The sequence below is a fragment of the Struthio camelus genome, chromosome 1 (genome assembly GCF_040807025.1).
Source record: "Struthio camelus isolate bStrCam1 chromosome 1, bStrCam1.hap1, whole genome shotgun sequence".
In the NCBI taxonomy this organism is placed as follows: Eukaryota; Metazoa; Chordata; class Aves; order Struthioniformes; family Struthionidae; genus Struthio; species Struthio camelus.
The window spans coordinates 73,139,881-73,161,263 of NC_090942.1; the positions used below are offsets into that span (position 1 = coordinate 73,139,881).

At 34.0% G+C, this 21,383-nt stretch overlaps 1 protein-coding gene across 1 annotated transcript in view; it reads right to left on the reverse strand.

Moving 5' to 3' along the window:
* Window positions 1-21,383, reverse strand: part of PLCZ1 (phospholipase C zeta 1) — a 60,486-nt gene that overhangs the window by 34,078 nt on the left and 5,025 nt on the right. Inside the window, exons 4-6 of the mRNA XM_009671934.2 lie at window positions 10,322-10,523; window positions 8,622-8,766; window positions 5,746-5,898 (exon numbers count right to left, since the gene is read on the reverse strand). Coding sequence (XP_009670229.1) covers window positions 5,746-5,898; window positions 8,622-8,766; window positions 10,322-10,523 — 500 coding nt within the window. The remainder of the gene's footprint in view (window positions 1-5,745; window positions 5,899-8,621; window positions 8,767-10,321; window positions 10,524-21,383) is intronic.

The window sequence follows — 21,383 nt, forward strand, 5'->3', positions numbered from 1 at the left end:
GGTACTGCTGAAGGAAGATTCCTGACTAGAGGGGTTGTTTCCTCCCTAATAATAGGATGTTAAATGCCCAGGGCACATAAAGTTGTACTGGAGTCCTTTGCTGAATCTTTATCAAGGAGATTACTAAATAAGTCCTTTGCTTTAGATAGCATACCTTTAATGACTGTGGGGAAACCTTGGAGACTGTGGCCAAAAATGATCCTGAACAGCCACAGCATAGCAGCTGATCTGGGTGGCAGTGGTGTGAGAAACTCTAAAGACTTTTTAAATAATCATTGCTGCCGCTTCACTTTCAGCTAACAATGTATCAACATCTTTTCAAAATTTTATGATAGAACACCTGCCAATAATAAAATATCCCAAAGTAGTTCATGCATGCATCATGTCAGCAGTGTAAAGTAGTTTGATGTGCTAAAATGCAAAATAACTGAGGAATAAACCTTCAACAAAAGCATCAATGTGCTTACAGTCGTCTTCATTTGTTATGTTTGTGGCTTACTGTTTTCTTTCCGTAGTAGTCAAACCCATTAGAGAGGAGGGATTCAGCTAGGTAGATAAAAACTGATCTCATTTCTAGGATGCTGATATTTTATAAGTTCAGCTACAAGTTGCTGCACAAGACACGACATTTTGTCAAATATGAGCATAATCCAGGAGTACTGGAGTGATTGCTAGAGATCTCTGCTGTCAGAAAGTGATGTTAAAAATCATTTAATATGTGAACTGACTCAGAGAACTCCTTCAGAGAAGAGGAGGGGATTATAATGGATCTGTTGCTTTGGATGGCAAAATAACAGGGCAGGAAGGACATAGGAGGGTACGGCAGAAGAGACTGGTGAAGCTTTCTCAAACAGAAAAGTGGCTTCAGTTCATCTAAATGGAAAAGGAGTGTGTGAATGTGGTGAAAGAAAGCCTGAAATAGTGCAAAAAGTCTTCTCTTTCCTCCACTCCACCCAGATATCACATGAAGTAGGAACTGTCTGTTCAGATGCTACAGTAACATTCCAGGGAATTACAGTACTAGTATATCCAGCTGCAAGGTGATAAGTTGATTGAGGCCAAAGAAGTAGAAAATCTTTCTTCCAGAAATTTTCTGGGTTTTATGTTTCAGGGAGAAGAGGTACTGAGAAAAAGCAAAGATCAATAACTTTCAGTGAATGTTCAATTTTCAATTTTCTTTTCTGGGCTTCCTTGTGATTTTCACCCAGACTTAAAACAATGTGAGTCAACTTGCATGAACTGTGGTCTGAGGACTGGCTTTGCTCTGCCTTTTAATCTTTCTTCCAGATACGGACAGACATCTCATTTGGCAAAGGTCCAGCTCAAGTCCCACTTATAAAAGGAAGTAGAAGACTAACCAGACAAGACAGGAGAAAATAACGTCCACCGAGATCTCCAAATCCCCAAGATCTAATAGAACCTGTAAGGCTATATACAACATAGGCATATGTTTCTGTGAAGCATTTGAAGAAATAATCTGGGGTTCCACCTCATGTACAGACAGGGGCACTGTTCTATTCGGATCGTGAAGAGCACTGAGATGAGGGTTTAGAAAGAAGCCTTGCATGAGCCCTCGATGGGACAAGCAAAAGTAGAACCAATAACAGTGGCTGTCAGGTGACAAAGATTTCCCACCTTTGAAACACCATGTTTACATCCCACGGGAGGGGGAGAAACTATTATGCTGAAGGTCCTTACCAAAGAAATCTGAGAGGTGAGGGACAAAGGGCTGAAGTGGTTAGCCCAGGGCCAAAGTTCTGAAGGATCCTGTAGGTCCTACAGGCAGGTTGTTAAAAAGAGCCCAGCAAAGAAGGCAATAGCACAGGTCGTGAAGACAAGAGGTGACAACTTATGTGATCACTAAACTGTTCAATCTGTTGAGAGGACCTGAGGGACAGAAACATGCTCATCGCTCTTATAGGCATGTGAGCTGCTTGTAGAAGTAAAGAGGTTTGAGGTGTGTCCCTAGGGATATTATTACATTGGAATATTCTTTAACAGACATATTACCAAAAATGTCTCTGCAGTTATTGTTAATGTCAATGAAGAGTAAAAGACTCTCTTCCCTTTCAGAGCCCTCCTACTCTCCTTGCTAAGATCAGCCAAGAGGGAGGAGAAGAGAGCTCAACACAAGGGAGGTGAAGAAAACAAAAGAAAGAAGGTAAATAAGGTCATAGGGCAAATGGAGGGAAAGCACTGTAACTCTAATCTGAACGTCTTAATTTTTCAGTTTAGAATAATTCATTTCACAGACATATATACATCATAAAATGACTTAAAATGTATGCATCTTAATGCTCAGCTACTTTAATATGAAATTTTCAATTAATTCATTTATAATTAACTAAAGTGAATATTTTAGCATATACGCAATTTATCACCTACTTTTATTTTGCTTTAATAAAAGCAGGTGTGACAGTCTACAAAAGGAAGCCACACTGAAAAAAGTATAATCTAAAATTAATATTGAAAACAGACTTTAAAAATATATACAAGAAACACACTAAGGAAAAAGCTAATAATCTAGGTGAAAGGAATGGATTTTGGCCACAAAATTTGCTGAACAGGGCTCTACAAAGAAACCTTAAGACCTGTTGCTTGGCTAGATTTGAGCATATAAAATTTCTTTTAAAAAATATGCTTTTTGTTATATTTTCTATTTCTTTAACATTTTTATTTAATGTTTAATGGCAGAACCAGGCTCACATATAAATATGGATGAGTTACAAAGGACAGTTTCAAACAAGGAAACTGATTTCAAAGTTTTCCCTTTATATTGTGCATGAATATAATATAGACATATAAATTCACCTGTTAAAAATTCTCTAGTAAAAGTAACTGTGTAGACAGGTCCACAGTTTTCTTTGACTAGTAATCTTACTATGCCTAGCAATTTTTTTCAAGATGGGTTGTTAGGGATATCAGGCCATATTCAGCTTCAAAGTAAGTGTATTTATTGCACTTCAGCTACATTAATGAGCAATTTTCCATTCTGTTGAATAAATCCCCTGTCTCAGAAACTACAGTGAACTGTAATTGCCCCCAAAGTTTTTATATTCTAGGAGATATATATTAGAAATATATTAGAAAGCTTTAATTAAAATAAAATTAGAAATTCTTTTTTTTTTTTTAAGTGCCTTTACTCAGTTAACAGTGTTAAAAATTCTTATCCAATCAATGCCCTCTGTTTGTGTTACCAGGTACATTTCTATAGAATCATATACCAGATGTGATAGCTTTTCCCCTGTTCTTGCTTGGCATTAGAAAAACTGGAATGGTAACTGTACAGGAAGCAAATATACTGTTTTACTTTACCTGAGAATCCTTCACTCCAAGATCGTTCTAAATTGATCATTTATTGTTCCGTAACATTTATTTTGTGCTGCTTAAGTAAAGCAGACAGAACTGAAGTCGAGTATCCGACTCACTGAAACGATAATGAATTTATCCAGGTCTTCAATATCTACCAGGTCCCAAGCTTTATGGATGTGATGCAACTAAGCTTCTTTTGATCATGGACCAAAAATGGTTCTTCAAAGTAATGCTAGCCAAAAGTCAAGCTTCTTATTGTGCTTGCAAATTCAGTCATAACTAAACATTTCTATGGCAAAACAAAATCTGAAGTTTTGTTGTTTTTTTTTTTTAAAATAATGTGCTTGATGAGACCAGCTAAGTGAAATGGAGATGACCCTAATCCTTGTTGAATCTCAACATAATAATTTACTAAAATCACCCTTATTTTGTAAATCAGCTGAGAACACTAGTATTATTCAGGTAACTGTTACAATAGGATATATCTCACATAACTTTAGAATATTAAAAATTGAATAAAATGAATATCAGCTGAACCAGCATACATTATTAGTAAGTGATGAATAAGCACGGAAGCTTCTACATAGGTGACTTAAGAAAACTGAAAGTTACAGAAACATGAAGTATGCATCCCTAAATCCAAAAAATACTCTATCGGAGACATATCCCATAGAAAGTGATATTTTTAGTATGTGATTCAGATGTGATATACCGATTCAGTGTTTGCTGCAAAGAACATATGGTCCTTGAACAGCATTGAGACTGAATGCAGCCATGCTTTGAGATGATTTTAAGCAAAGCCTCATACTTAACAGTTCTTTTTTTTCTAATTTACAGCATAATTTTCAAGGTTGCAAAATGAAATTAGACAATATGATTCACAAATATAGTGCTACACTCTACAAAAGATGTTGGCTTATAGACTAATTTATTAAGATGTATTAAAATATATTTACAACAACATTGTTATGAAAATATAGCAGCAGCATAATGCTTTAGCAAATCTTCTGGGCATGCCACTTCAAAAAATAAACAAATGCCTTTTCATGACAAATCCTTTACAAAAATAGTTGTATGTTTGCATGTGGTGTCTTTCCTTAAGACAGTGTTTCCTACCTTTTCAAACTGGTGAGTCCCTATTTGAAATAAAACATTTTCTTTGCTCCCTTTCAGGTGCTATAAAAAAGTGTAGAAAATATATCAGTGATAACAGCAATAAGCCTACATTTTTTGTGTGTGGATGCATGTGTTTGTGTTGCCAGAGATTAAAAAAATTCATTTGACCTTGAAATAAATTGTGTGCAAAAAATGGAACAGTAGGAATTTATTTGTTTTAGTTTGCAATAAAATTTTCAGCACCCATCTAATTGCTTTCTCTGACTTCATATCCCAGGGGTCTAAGCCACCAGCTGAGAAACACTGCCTTAGGGACAAACACACTGAGAAAGAAAGAATGCTTTTGTGGTAACAGAACTTGATGAAATGTTTCTATCAACATTTTTGTGAACAAAAAATATAGATTCAGGTTTCCATTTCAATAACTTGTTCAAATTTCAGGAAATTTTTTCAATCTAAGAAACAAAAAATAAATTAGCAAAAAATAGATGCAAACATCCTTAAAGTGAAGTATTTTGAGTTTTTGGTTCAAAGTATAAGGTTGTTTAAAAATTTATACTTTGTTTCCTTTTTAAAAAAACTTTAACACCCTGGAAGTTTTGTATCATGCTGAAGAGAATGGTTCAGTTTAATCTTGAAATATTGACTTTACAGACCAACAGAAATTGTGAGAGATGTTCATTATAGCACATTTATTCAATTACTTGAAATTTCCAAAATAAAATTAATTAATCATTTACATAGCTTTCAGATTCAGAGTTCAAATTCAATGGTACTCACTTCTACAATCTTGGGCAAGTCATTTAATTTCCCTACGAATAAATGTGCACTCTTTAAAGGTAGATTCCCTTGTTCGTATGGTTCACAATAATAAGGCACATTACTGGAGCTGCCATGTTTCCACATAAAATAAACTTTAAACTCCAAACTTTAGTTAATTGTATTGGAATATAAAACAAAATAAAAGATTTAATGCATACAAAGCCGCAGAAACTGGAATCATGTGAACTAGGAGATCTAGGGCTCTGCAAAATGTTAGTGTTAGCTTTTTTCATCTATGTGCTTCAAGGTTGTACTGGAAATAGTTTTCCTTTAAACATAGCCTTCCATATTAACCCACATTAATTATTTTTGCTTTTTTTTACTTTATTTTTCATTTTTTGTGTTGTGTAATTAATTCTATTTTACAATCTGAAGTACATTTCAGACACCAGATGTAGCAGTTTCATGAATTCAGTTTCAGAAGATTCTGGAAAAAAACCTATAGGAAGTTGTGTTTTTCCCTATCTTTCACAGAGGAAAATGCAACATTGTTACCTCCGGAGAAGGTAGTTCAGTTGGCACTTTATCATCAATTGCTGAAGTAAGAAGTTTGTCACCTAGAATATTTTCTAAATAGTCTGCCATTACTTCTTGTTGCTTGGGGCTGCAGTGATTCTCCAAAGACAGTACAATTGGATACTCAGATGCCTGAAAATATAATTTGAAGGTTATTATGATTAATAGATAAAAAGACAACTACTGGATTCCCCAAAATATCTTACAAAAGGCCCCTTGGTAATTTGCATTTTCCTTGATTTTTAAAATAATCAGAATATAAGTCAGTTGTTTCAGGTTAGTAACCAACTAAAAGGCTTGCAATATTTACGGAAGAGGAAAAGTATAATTGAAAAATTAAGTCTAAAGAAGAGAAAAAAATCATCCTCAGAAAATTAAAGAGAGTTAGAAACAGGAATGGACATACATAGAGATGAAAAGAGGGGAACAATTAGGGAAACCAAGTAAAGATCAGTTAAGAAGGACAAAACACTTCATTAATGAAACCAAGTAATATCTATGTTAATAGTGCATATTGAAGTGTATTTGTCCAATAAGCAACAGAAAATTTATGAGAGACATTTCATATACTGACTAATGTTGGGTGTGAAGAAAGTAGAGAGAAAGTAAGTGTTGAATCAACCAAAAATCAGGTTGATGCAACTCCACAGGATAAACTACAGACTGATACCAGAAAGCAGTATTTGTGTCAGAATTAATGACTCTGCTGATACCTAGAGCTTGTAAAGAATAATGCACTAGCTACTGTTTTTCTTGAACAGTTTCTCAACAGATGAATTCATGGGGGGAAAAAAAAAAAGTAGTGATAATATCTAATTCCTAAGAAGTTCTTTCCATTAGACCTGTAAATTATATTACAACAAACTGCTTTTATGATTTTGTTGACTAAGTAATCCCAAAAGGGAATTATCCCATAGGGCATATGAATTTTTTAAAAAGAATGACTATGTTTTATGAAAAGAAATTTTAATAAGGAGAAACAAGAAAAAGGGAAAATAGAAATCATAATGATTGCTATTTTCATGTGCACATAGGAAGAAACAAAATTTGATCCAATTATGTATCTTCAATTTATATCTGATATATTTCAGTCATAGCTCTTTTAGTGGCTGGAATCTATTTTAAGGACAATGAATAACACATGAAAAACAAAGTAAAATTGCCTTTCAGCTAAACGTTATTTGTAGCCACTAGTTTTTCGAAAGTGAAATAGATTTAAAATATCTCTCTATTTTGCAGGTTTTCTTCTTTGTTTTGAGTATAGAAAATTTCCCCCTTCGTTTACATTGGTCTACTGTGAAAAGAGGAAAAAATATTTTTTGATTTTGAAGGTAAAATCGGATACTACAACTGCAGTTAACAAAGGAATCCAGTATGAAATGGGTTTTGTTTTAAATTATGAGAGTTTCTAATTGACTATATTTTAAGTTGACCAGAATCCTTAAAAATTTTGTTAGAAATCACTGCCTTCACATGAACAAGCAATGCATAGTTTTTGCTCCTTATTCATCAGAGCAAGTGAGATGAAATATGAGAAATCTGGTAAACTTGAGAGAATAGCTCCAAACTAGACATCTCCATCTAGACTGTGGAAATAATTCTTATAATAAGTTGCCAGTAAAACTGATGACTACTAAAAATAAATAGTCTGAATTAAATCTTTGCTTGGGCAGTACCTAAACTGATGATTTGCAAGTGAAGGATCACTTTATATTTATCCTATTTTTCACACTTTTCCACTAAGCATTTGCTGTTGGCCACTATCAGAAACAAGATTTAGCCTGGATGGACAGTTGGCTGGAACCATTATTTATTTGTGTGGTTTTACGATTTTTTCCATACCTTGTGCCTGTTAAATGAAGCTTATATTATAGCAATGTACAATATGCTGTGTATTAGCAAAAACAAGTGAGTTACATCTAATGTGTCATAAAGAACAGCGAAATAAAATCATATTTTTGTTTTTATTGTCTTCTAAAATTGGATTCATTTAATTTTGTAAAGAAAGCAAATATATAGCTGTAGTTGACTCTGAAAAGGCTATGTATATGTGTGTATACATACATACATATATATATATATATATAAACCCATATATATAAGCATGTGTGTATTATATATGCACACACTCATAATGCAAAACTGCCTGAGTTTAAGGGTTATCATAAGTCCTTCAGGACTTATCCTTCAGCCAGGAGTTTTGCCAAAAACCTTATAAAAGACTGAGACAGTGCCAAGAGATATCTGGCTTTCATTGTTTTGCCAGAGATAGGCACAAGGGACATTGTTTTAATGAGTCATCTGACAAAAAGATAATAGTACATGGAAACCTTTATCAGGCCTTGAATTTAGAGTGGTAAAGATACTTACAAAGAGGACATGCTAAACAGAGTAAGATTCAAAGTCAGCTGTAATCTGAAATTTTATTCCCTCTATATTTTGTAAATTTAAACATAGGACATAAGACAGAATGATAGCAACAGAAGAATAAGTAAAGAAATTTAAAAAATATAAAGAAGTAAAACACTAAACTGTACTGAAGTAGTTTAGTTTACATTCAGTCCTTCCTCAGATAACATCAAGTGAGAATTCCACCTAACAAGCTGAATAAGATCTTCTGAATGTATTGCCCCAAGTTTAATTTATAATCGATATGAGCAAATAAGTTTACCATTCGTTTAAAATGTACACATTAAAAAACAGGTGGCACAGTTTTCTTCTAATTTATTTCAACAGTGCCCACTGCCACTGTCTCAGTTGTTTATCTTTTTCCCCTAGAGAACCTTAGACAACATGCATATCCAAGGACTTTGTTAAAGCCACCATAGCATTTCAACTAACTTATATATACTTACCGCAAAGGCATACTTATCTATCACATGAATTACAGAAGAAAACGAAATTTTGCTTGTTAAAGTGTGGCCATGATACACAACAGGTTCATTGTGTGAGCCATCCCAGCAGTCAATTTCCAGGCAGCGACATCCTTTTAACAGAGCACTTCAAAAGAATAAGAGAAACAATTTTAAAGTCAAAGGACATATGTCATCGTATTTCTGATTATAAGCCTGCTGAATAATTACAAAAAAATTAGCCTATCATCACAAAAGAAAATAAATTCTATTAAATTATATGAGTATGAAACAGAACTATATTGTCTGTTGTTTATGAGTATGAAACAGAACTATACTGTCTGTTGTTTATCTTAGGCATGTTAGGCAATAAACTTTATTAGAGCACTGAGGAGGAAGGTATATTATGTGAATATCCTTCATTAAAAAATTAAAAATGAGAGAAAAAGTTTTAAATAAAACAATTCTGGAATACTGGCAAACGGTTTCCTAAAATAGAAGTAGAATGTTTGAAGGGTTTTTTTTTTTTTTTATTACTATTCTAGGACTATCTGAATATTTTAAAAAAATATTATACTTAAAAGTATCAGCATCCCACTTAGAGAGTCAGGTTACGCTTGGGTTTCTTACATTATTTAATTATTCTCCCTCATCTTATTTCTAAAAGGAAGAGCCATCCAAACGGATGTCATAAATTTACTCTGTCTGCAGTTTTAATAATGGTACGTCTTGAATGTCTTAGGTTTCTAGTATTCGTCTTGCTGCTAATTTAAATGTTCTTATAGACTATTTTACCTAATTATCAGTCTGTCCTTTACATGTTGTCCTTTACATACTAACAGTATCTTAAGAGGCTTCTAGTTGGAGATGTCCTTATTTTATCATTTTGTATTCCCTTTACACTAATAATATGCAAGCAGAAAGAGAAGGAGCTTTTAGAAGAAATTTGCAATTATTTTAAGCTAGGCAGTGTTTACTGCGTACTGTTTCTAATACTGTTAGAAACAGATCCACTAGTGTTCTTGATTGTTACAAGTCATTAGAGGACAGACAGAGAGCAAATTTCTGTCTGTCTCTCAATTATGTTTACTACATAACCCATTTTTCTCCATCCCTGTTCACTTCTTCTCAATGCTTTTTGACAGTAAGGCATTCTGGTTTCCCTTTCCTCTTGGAATCATACACTGCACGTTCAAATACAAAGTTTCTTCTCCCTCCAGGCTACCATAGTGCCCACATAACCCTTTATTTTTTTTCTGTCTAAATTGTTGCATCACAACATATACTATTCTCAGATATCCTTGACACACTTCACCATCCTGGGCCCCTACGTGCTGTATAAAGACATAGATCAGAGCTGGTCCAGAAATCTTACATTTATTCCAGGGAATTATTCATTTTTGCATGGCATGTTGAAATTAAAAACTGATTTAATTATATACTGTACAGCATACTATAGATGTCATTTGCTGCAAGGTAGATTTTATGTTGTGCAAGTGAAAAAATAGATTGCTTTCAGACTAAGAACAGATGGCTTGGCAAATATATTGAAATGTGTACACACAAAATAAAATACCACTCTCACATTTTCCACTTGTATCTGTGATGTTTTTGTCCCTTACTGCCAAACAGCATTATATATGAGGTAGTATTTATTAAAAAAGCTAAAGAATATTTAAATTTTTTAAAAAACATCTAAATACCTGGCATATCCCCATAAATGACTGGGCCCTATTAATTGGTCTGATATCAAATAGGTGTTGTGAGAAGATGAAATAAAATAGTCACATAATGGCCGGTTCATATCTTGGTAGACAGTCCTGTGATCTTTTCTAAATATCGAACAGTCTTCTGAGCTCATGTATCTTATAAATCCTTCAAATGACATCTGCCTTCTTTTCTTCACTGAACAAAAAAGAAAGCAAAAAGTTTCCTGTGTAAAGTTAAACTGATGGTTATGTCTGTACACCTTCCATAATTTAGCCAATTCTGAACATTACTAAAGGTTATGAAGCATAACTGTTTCCTGCAATTTTTAAATTAATACAAAAAAGTATAATCAGAAGCATCAGATGTGTGCAGTTCTGGAGTTGATGAGGTTCAAAATTATGAGAGGAAGTATGTGAATGCATTCTGATGTTTTTATTCTTTTATGAACATCAGGAAGAAAAGCTTGCAATAGTTCTACTTAAATATAAAAGAAAATATTTGCTATTGTGTATTTTTGGAAAGCAACATGCCAGTCAATGCACAAAAAGAATTTTTCTTCCTCCGTAGAGGGAACAGGAATTATTCTCCAAAATGTCAATCAAAGACTGGTGAAATAATCTTGTAGAAACTATGATCCCCACTACCAAACCTCTTACTCGATGTTGGAAAATCCCAAATAGGGAGTGATGAAATATTATTTAAATTAAAATTATTATAGTAAAAATAGCATCTTAGCAAAATAAATGACTGCCCGCAAAGATGAATTGCAAATCAAGCTTATTGTATTAAGGCCTCTATAACAAAATGTGCTAATTGCCTTCATACCAGTGATACTCATCCCATTTGTTTGTTTTTAACTGATTTAATGACAAACAGATCCATTATACTGCCAGCTGCTGCTCCAATGTCATGCTTCAAATGTTATAATTTTGTAAATGATATAATTTCAGAAGTCATCTTTGCTTTGAAACATAACTTAGTTTGAATTAGTCAGGGATTTTGCCCATTTTCTGTTGCAAAATAATCTTATTTTCATGAAGCAGTTATTTTTATGAGCATAGCAGGACAGGGATGCTTAAGCAGTAAGTAATCGAAGGTTATTTTATGGTAACAATGACTTAAAGAGATCAATCTATACAAAATTCTACCAAAAAACCCAAACCCTTATCTAACCTGTTAATTCTCAATACATTTATAAGAATCTTGACTGGCAAAATAGAGTTGCAATAACCAGTATTTAATAGGTCTACTGAGAAAAAGTTTTATATCTGCATAAGAATTCATTAAAATCATTCTGATGAAGATAACATAAAAAAAAATTTCTAAATTGTACAGATTTTTGAACTAGGAAACTTCAGAGTTTTAAAATACAAAACAGAAATAGAAAAGTAGTGATAGAGGCCTTCCAGAGGTTGTCCATGCATACACTGTTCTCCTTAACCATACAAACACTATTCGTAATAGATTTCTGTCTAAACTATTCTTAAGAGACTTCCATCAGTGAAGAGTCCCCACACTTCCTAGAAAAAACACTTCAGTGCCTAAGTAACCTTTCTGTTAAAAAATTTTCCCTAACGTTTACTCTAAATCTTCCTTACTGTCCGTTGGGTGTTGTATTTTGTACTATTTCCCTCTTCAGTCTCTCATGCATATGAAGACTGTTGTTATGCCTCCCCTCAGTCCACTATTTTCTCAAAGAAACAAATCCAATTCAGTCCATCTTTCTGCTTAGATTAGATTTTCTTAGAATTCTGATTATTTTCGTTGTTCTCCTTTGACTCTTTCCAATTGGTCAACATCCTTCTTGATGTGTGATGTCCCTAAACGTAACAGGACTTTTCCTTATGGAACTCCATCCTTTTTTTCTACAGCATTTCTCCAATTTGCCAAGACCATGCTGAAAGCTCTTCCCTACGGGCATCAAATCTAAATTAATAAGATAACTTTCTGTTCTGTCATCCAGCTCATCAATGACATTGTTGAGGTCTGGATCCCAAGACAGTGCTCAGTGAAACTTCAGGTTCATGTAGCCTTCCATTTTGATTTTGATCATTGATGATTAACTTCCAGGAATAATTTTCTAATGAGTTTATTTACAATGTACTTATTTTGCCTGCTTCTTCAACACGCTTATGAAAATGCAAGAGAGTGCTAAATGCCTTTTTAACACCCATGTATGAAGTCTAATTTTCTCCTGCTTAGCCTGTTATTCTCTTATTGAAGGAAATTTCTTCATGAAATGTTCCTACTGACTGTTACTCTTCCCTACCACCTTTTGGCTGATTACATATTTATTATGTTTTCCAGCGTTCTTCTGGGAACTAACTGATATCTAGTTCCCTGGATTTTATTTTTCTAAAATAGGTGTTATATTTGATCTTTTCTAGTCTTTCAATTCATCATCCATTCTTCATGAGTTTTCAATAATAACCTCTATTAGCTGAATTACTACAGTCAATTTTTTGAGAAGTCATGGATTAGTCAACCTGCCCTAACTGATCTGAAAATATTTAAGTCTTTAAGAATGTTTTACCCTACTCTTGCCATACTTTTTTACTAAGATCTTACTCTAGTCTCATTAATAATGTTAGCCACCTGATCTCGTCTAGGTAGTAGATCAAGAGTTTCCTGGTTTTCCTTTTAACGAACTTACTTGCAGAATGACCTATTGTTAACCTGATGTCTCTTGATAGTTGCATCTTGTTTAGTATCTTGTCTATTTTGATCTGTCCCCATGCTTATGTTATATTGTGTTAAAATTTTAGCAATAGAATTAAGTTTCTACTTTCTGGATCTTTAAAAATGGTTTTAATTTTTCACATGCCCCTCAAAACAGAATATTTTTTTCCTGTTTGTTTTACCTATATTGAATTATATGAATTGTTGACTTAAGGCCCTTTAAAAGAAGGTTTTTCACCAATAGTATCTGTTTTTCATTCCTAACTAATTTATTTTTCATGTCCTATATTGTTCTCTGAGGAATTACAGTTGAGCCAGTGATTACTTCTTTTGCTTTTTTTTTTTTTTAATTTACTAACCATTCTTAAATGAACTTTTCTACATTTATCTTTTAAACTAATGAAAAATAGTGACTTTCCAAGGTTTTGGTTTTTTTTTTTTTAAATGATTTTATGGATATTCATCATTAATTGTGGATGGTTATAATGTTCTCATGAAGAGAGCTTATGTTGACACAAATATGTTCAGGATTACAAACCTCTAAGTATGAAAACAAAGTAAATTTGTGTTGCTCTGTTAACCAATAATTAAGCTATTTGGCTTCAGCAAAAGTTCAGTTAATGCCGCTAATCAATTGACTAAAAATCTTTTATTTCTATGCAGCTTATTACAGACCCATAGCTTTACAACATGTTTCTCAGAGATCTGCAGTTGCTGTCCTTGAATTGCACACAACTAAAATCACTGTCATGTTTCTGGAGAACTACCAAAACTCCAAGCAACTTGGTAAAACAATAAGACCTATATGTAACCAGGAAAAGACAGATTTGCCCTAAAAAGTTTTGGTAACATGTATGTTACCATTCTATAATTTGAGATTGGCAAAAGATCACCATGTGAACATTTAGCCTCTGCTAAAATAAAATTTCAGAGAAAATCTGATACTTGGTAGAAGATGTCATAGTGACATTTTCCTTTGTCTTAAGCAGAGCTTAAGCAGAGCTTAAGATAAAGGAAGGCTTTTTTTTCTGTTATGTTATTATTCATTTACACCTTTCCTTCAGTGCTGGAAACCTACTTAATTTCTTTAGAAATCTCTCTTATCTGTGTCTGATGAAGATATCAAAAACTAGTTAGGAACTGAAGTTCTGAGGAACTTTATGTTCTGAGGAAGAGCATAATCATACTATTTTCTGATAATTTTCAGACATTTTCTGCTCCTACATTCAAAGGAATGGGAATACATCTTCATAACTATTCCATAATGAAAAGAAAAGATGTTTGCATAGAGGCCTTGCATTTCTTCCCTAAAGGATCCTAATGGAGAAAGACTGAGGTTCCTCTAACAGTAACTAGCATGCATATTTCTATTTGCTGTGGAAAGAGATATTTAAGAAGAAACACAAAGCGAATTCTATCTATCTTCTTGTAGTTTAGGAAGTTCAATGTTTTTCTCCTGTCCTCCTCTTTTGAATAGTCAGTAGTGAAATTTAATAATATTTTTTTCTTCCAAATAGAATTATGAAAAATGTGGGTCTTTTCCCCCCTTCATCCAGTTACAGTAAATTCCAACCCTACTGTATTCACAGAAACTGACATGTCAAAGAGGAATTCTGGTTATAACCTGAGTATCTGGAACATTTTGATAACATTGTATGTCTATGCTTTTTAGAGTTTATTACTTTCTACTTTCCTAATTGTTTATCATGGAACTTCTTTGAAAGTATTTTTCTTTCTGTATGGAAAGAAAGAATGAAACTAAGATAGCTTTCATAAGGAAGATGTTTGGAAAAATATGCCTAAAATGCTACTTTTTAATCTTAGAGAGTATTTCAACTGTGACATAAGTTTCTTGTGCAGTTTCAGGTATAGAAAGTGAAATAACCATTTTTTCCTTTTTGCCATACTGAACAGTAGGCATTGTATGAATAGCAAAGAAATAACTAACCTTTATATCTGAACTAGGACATACACACTAGCAGAAATTTTTTTTGTACAGAAAGTACAAAATTTTTGTAAATTTTAAAAGAAACTTTTTTGTACAGAAAGTAACAGACTATCGGCAACATCAGAATTTTAAGCTGGTTCTTCCCTTTATTTGCTTCAATAAAGTGTATTTTTATAACTGAACAAACTGTCTATGAGTATGAAATATTTTTCCGAATCTTCATGTATAGTAACATTCAGAAATTTATAATTTAGAATCAGAAGAATGCCAATGGAGATATTAAAGTTGATACAAATATGTCCACTGGGAATTTTAGGGCTGAGCTCACTAGAAAAACTTGCAATCACAGAAAGGGATGTTACTTTCTACTATGTTAGATGAAGCTCTAAATAATTATTAAAATTATCAATTAATAGTATTAGTCTCAAGACTGAAAAATTCTAAGATGGAACCGCAGAATGCATAGCTTCAGACTAAAACTTTTATAGTATAGAGGAACAGTAAATGCAGTAAATATTTCCTAGGCTAAAATAAGAGTATAATTATGCCTTTTCTATTCTAAAGTCTACATCCTAAGGAGCCTACTTTCCACCTAACCCACATTCGCAACTAATACTGCTGCATACTGGAAGAGAGTAGCTACCTGAGCTGCAGTTCAGCTTTCTAAGGGTTTGTATCACACAATTAACTATCTTCTAGTGGAAAAAGCTTTTCCTAAAAACTGGATATTTACAGGATCTTTCTCCCATCTGAATTCTTTCATTTCTCATAAAAACAGGGTTCAGTCATTCTCACAGTCAAGATTTTTTAATTATCTTTTCATTTCACCTGATTTTTATTAAATCTGTGAGAATCTGACTGAAGCTTCTCTTTCAAATTTGATTTAAATTGGTGAATGTCTTCTCTCATGAGCACACACTCTCTCTGTCATACACATACACACACATGAAAAGCAAGTTGAAAAGATCATATGTGCTAAGAATAAACTAATGATGATTTTTTTATTCCCAAAGACACTCTGAATCATTCAAATTCTTTCTCTGACAAAACAAAGATGCACCAAGCTTATACAATTATCTATAAAGTAAGCAAGCTTCTCAAGGCAGGATTGTTCTTTTGACCTATTTTTATACTGTCTAGAAGAAAAATGCACAGACAAGAGAAGGGTCTTTGAATGGCACTGCACTGCAAATAATAACAGGATGCACCTTCTCATTCTCATCATGTCTCTAATCTGATCCATACAAACGTTGAAGAATAGGCAGTAATAAAAAATAGGCATATAAAGTCTTAAAAAAAATTTAAGCGCATTTGGTTAGTATGAAATGTTTCCTTTACTCTCATTGAGTCAAGATTTCTATTTGAAATTTATAATAAAATGAAGAAATAACAATGTTTGTTTAGAACAAAACTGACATTTGGATGTTATTAAGGGACAACTCTCAGCTATGATCCACGTTCACCAGTCTTACAATCACTTCCTGAAAATGGATTCTTCATCCAAAAATGGAAGCTTTAGCCAAAAAAGAAAAAGGGCACAGGAAGCATTTTTCCTTTTTAAATTTAAATTTTAGAATAAAAAAATGGAAGAGGGATGTATTCCATATTTTTCCTGAACTAAAGTATCCTCAAATCATTAATTCCAAGTTATCTGGCTCAATAGCAATGAAAATTCTTCTCCTTGTGCACATATATGTTATGAATGGACCAAATGTTATAGACTGACTTTTCAATGATGTGTGCATATACAAAATCTAGTTTTTAATCTTCATCTTAACATACCAATTCTATGAAGTTTATCAGATAGTCATTGTTACTAGTAGCAAACTACTCAATCAAGTGTCAAAATCTGCCCTTTTCACTTGCTGCAATGTATAGGATAAGGCTAACAGATGAATCTAAGAGATCATCCTGATGAAGAATATTTTATACCAAATTCAGAATGACAGTTGCACAGAATGGTCTATTACTACACCATATGAATCAATGATCATGTCAATCACACCTAGAACTTTCCACTATTTCTGAGTGAGAGTCAAAGGAGCATGAACAATACAGCTATTATTTTATTCAGTAAGATTATTCCAAGCACAAGATTAACAATTTGTTCACAGATGAAGAAACAAACAAAAATTTGACTTAGCATTTGAAATTTAAACCAGACATTAAATTAAAGCTATAGGAACTTTATTTGGTCCTTATGAATATGCTTTCTAACTGAGTGGAGGTTATTGCATGCTTAACCATTTTATAGCTATTAACTTTGCCATTAAAATAGATGATTCAAAACAAAACTTTTAAAGTAGCAACTTAACATATAGTTACTTACTTAATATATTAGTTCTCAAGAAGAGTAAGATATATTCAATAAAGTATATTCTAATTTGAAAGACTTCCTCAAAAAGTAGTATAGAGAATCAAACGTTTTGTAGCTGTTACAGTGAGCAACACTTAATGAACAACAAATGTATTCTGTTTCTTGTACAAAGAGTGATCCAGTTTTGTTTTTTTTTTTTCCTAACACAACGGGAATGGTCAGCATAGACCTTCCAGACCTGTTATCCTAAGAGAAGATTTTCTCTTCTTGGGCTTAGCTCTGATTTTCCTCATGCAGTTATCAATCATTTGCATCCAGTATCACAGACTGGGAAACAAACAAAACTAACCAAGTTAAACATCTGATCTTCAGCTTCCACTAAACACAGTAACAGCTTCCAATAAGCTGCAGTTAGTTCTAGCTTGCTTTCCTCAGCTTAGTTGCAAATTTTGCCTCTACTTACGTTCAGTGAAGCTCAGCAGAAAAGCAACATCACAACTTGAAGCAGCCCTCAAGCAGCTGAAGTAGACCGATACTATAGACTTAACAAACCTCCACTCATCATTGACTTCTTACAACATGATTTAGAAAGCATGATCAGGTACCTATGAAGATTTTGCATTTCATCAGAAATGTTTCTTCTATAAGTAAGTCAAGCAGACATGTGAGTCTTAACCTCTCTCGTGCGTGTGTGTGGTTTTGGGTTTTTTGGGGGGTTTTTTGCTTTTTTTTTTTTTTTTTAAATCAGTGAATGAAACAACTTGGGGAGGAATATATAGTGAGCAGACAAGCAGAATGTCATATAGGAACTCTAAGGAAAATAAAGTAAAAAACGGTTTGCAATGACCAGAGAGTTGGAGCACAGCAGATATAGAAGTACAAGGGAAAAAGATAAATAAGTGACAGAAAAAAAAAGAGAAAAGACGACATGGGAGAGGAGAAAGAAGAGTGCTGTGAAAACAAAGAAATTAAGACAGAAAGAAAATAATATATATGAAAAATAAGATATGATTTTTAGAGTACTAAGAGTATGTTGCTTTTTTGCATAATAGTTTCAGAATATTATTTTGATTTTGTTTATTTAAACACTGATAATAGGAAGTGTTCCTAAAAAAAAAAAAAGAAAAAAGGGAATTATAGCCACAGAAAAACCCTTCCATGGAAAAAAATGATGTCTTTATAAGCATCCATGACTCAACAGGGCAAAGAACTTTTATTGGTTAGAAAAATAGTCTGCAAAGTATTACTGAAATCAGGAAGAACCCAGCTTGAGTTCCAGCTTTCAGTCTGAATTACTAGTGCAAGCTGATTAGATAACTTCCATCTACTGCAACATAAAAAATGCCATGGATTCACTGAGGCATAACAAAAATGAAAGACCATGAAAAATAACCTACAAAGCTGCTTGTCAAAGGTGTGGGCAGGCTAAGAAGGAGGAATATAGAAACATTGCTGAGGCATGCAAAAATGGTGTTAGGAAAGCCAAAGCTCAACAAGAATTGAAACTGGTGAGGGACATCACAAGCAACAAGAAGAACTTCTAGTGATACATTGGCTATATTTTAAACAAGGAAAATGAGGGCCTGAATGAGGAAGGCATTTTTGTGATAGTGATAAGGCTGACGTACGCAATGCCTTCCTTGTGTCAGTCTTCATCAACAAGATGTCCCAGGCCTTTGTGCCTGCAAGCATGGTTCAAGGAGGAACGTAACTACCAGCAGTGGAAGAAGATCAAATCAGAAATTATTTCAGAGAACTTGACACACACACAAGCTCATGGGACTAAATGGGATGCATCTGAAGGTGTTGAGACTGTTGGCTGATGTCAGTACAAAGCCAGTCTCCATCAGTCTTTGTCAGGCCATGGAAATCAGGGGAGGATCCAGTGACTAGAGAAGACAAATGTTGCCCCCATCTTCAAAAAGGGCAAGGACAGTCCAAGGAACTACAGCTCAGTTGGCTTCACTTTCATCCCTGGGAAAACCATGGTGCAAGAACTCATGAAAGGCATTTCTGGGGACATGATGAAGAAGGTAATAGCCAGAAAGGATTTACCACTGATAAACCATGCTTGACTAACCTAATTTCCTTCTGCAATGAAATGACTAGATCTGCAGATGAAGGGAGAGCAGTGGATGTTGTCTACTTTAACTTTAGCAAGGCTTTCAGCACCGCTTACTAACCATCCTTGTATCCAAGTTAACACTTTACAGTCCGGCTGCTAGATGAAAAACTGGCTGGAATACCTGACTCAAAGGGGAGCAGTTAATGGGTCATACTGTACCTGTGTCCAGTTACAGGTAGAGTTCCTCAGGGGTCCATCCAGGGCTCTAGTCTGTTTAATACCAATGAGTTAGACGAGTAGAGCCTCACCTCACTTCCAGCCTAACCTCCCTCCCTGGGAGTGGGAAGGTGATGGAGCACCTTATCCTGGGCTGACAAGAACCTGATGAAATTTAACAAGGAGAAGTGTAAAGTCCTTAAACCAGGAAAAATGAATCCACTGCAATGATACAGTTGGGAACTGACTGGCTGGTAGGCAGCTCTGCTGAAAAGGACCTGAGGGCCCTGGAGGCCAGTAGGCTAAACATTCATCACTGTCAGGGCCTGCTGCTGATTTATGCTAACAGCACACTGGCAGAATCCACAGAAGTGCAGCCAGTAAATTGGGGGAAACTGATTATTCCCCTTTACTTGGTACTTGTTAGACCACATCTATGCTTAGTTTTGGGCCTCCCAATACAAGAAAGATGTTGAGTAACTGGAGTAAGTCCATCAGAAGGCTGGGGGTCATGACCTGCGAGAAGACAATGAGGGATCTGGACTACTACAGCCTGGAGAGCAGAAGACTTAATAGGGACCTGGTAGCAGTCTTCCAGTATTTACTAGGGGGTTATCAAGGAGAGAGATAAGCTCTTTATAGAGATGTGTCGTGGGAAGAGGAGAGACAGTAGTCATAAATTGAAACAGAAATGGTTCTGACTAGGTAAAAGGGGGAGGGGAAAAAAAAATCACTCTAAGGACAGTCAAGCAGTGGAACAGGATGCCCATAAAAGCTATGAATCTCTATCCTTAGAGATTTTCAAGATTCAACCAGCAAAAATCCTGAGCAATCAGGTCTAAATTCAGTTTTGACCTTGCTTTGAGCAGAAGGCTAGACTAGATGCCTGAAGTCCCTTTCCATCCGAAAAATTCCATAATTCTGTGATAGCAAAAGTGTGTGTTTAGAGGCCTAATCATAGAAGCTGATCACAGAACAAAATGAATATGACATTTTAGCTTGGGAGAATATAAATATATATAGCTTTAACCCAAATAGCATGGATAACGGCAGCAGTATACTCGTGATGGCATAGATTAATAACAAGACCCATATGCCCACCAAACACCCCATCTACAATGCTTGTCATCCTATCTTAGTGTACCATGGAAATTGTTACCGATGATATGCAAGTGAGGACAAACTCAAGAGTAACTATCCAATATTTCCATCTTTCTCAGTAGATATATCCTTAGAAGATATCTTTGAAGTTATTTCCTTCTGTGACATCTATAAATTAGAGGATTCTTACATTTAAACTTTCTGCTATGCAACACAAACATAGACACACCATGTGCAAAAAGCATGACTGATACTTCTGCAAATACATACAGGTTAATCTTTTAAAACACACTGTAGATGTGAATGGTACAAGATGGAAGCACTGTATCAAACTCTACTAGTATATATTCTTTTAATGTGTAAGATAAGCATTAAGCAAAAAGCTCTAATATAGCAACTATGCAACATCAACAACACCGACTCATAAATAATATTAAAAAAATTACTTTACTTAGTTGTAAAGTATGCTTTGAAATGCAGCAGGTTTAACTGAACTTATTTTCACTTCATTGTGATTGTGAATCACAGTATTAAGAGATTAAACCAAAATAAGTTACGCATCATTTAATTCTGACATGTTTTAGTTTTTAAAAATGTTGTCCTCAATCTTCAGATTTTAATATTGAAAATTAAAAGAAAAATTAAAATTCATCTATAATTACTGGTTCAATTATTGTCAATGTTAACGTAAATTACCTGTAATCCAGTTTCCGAGAGAAATATCCTATG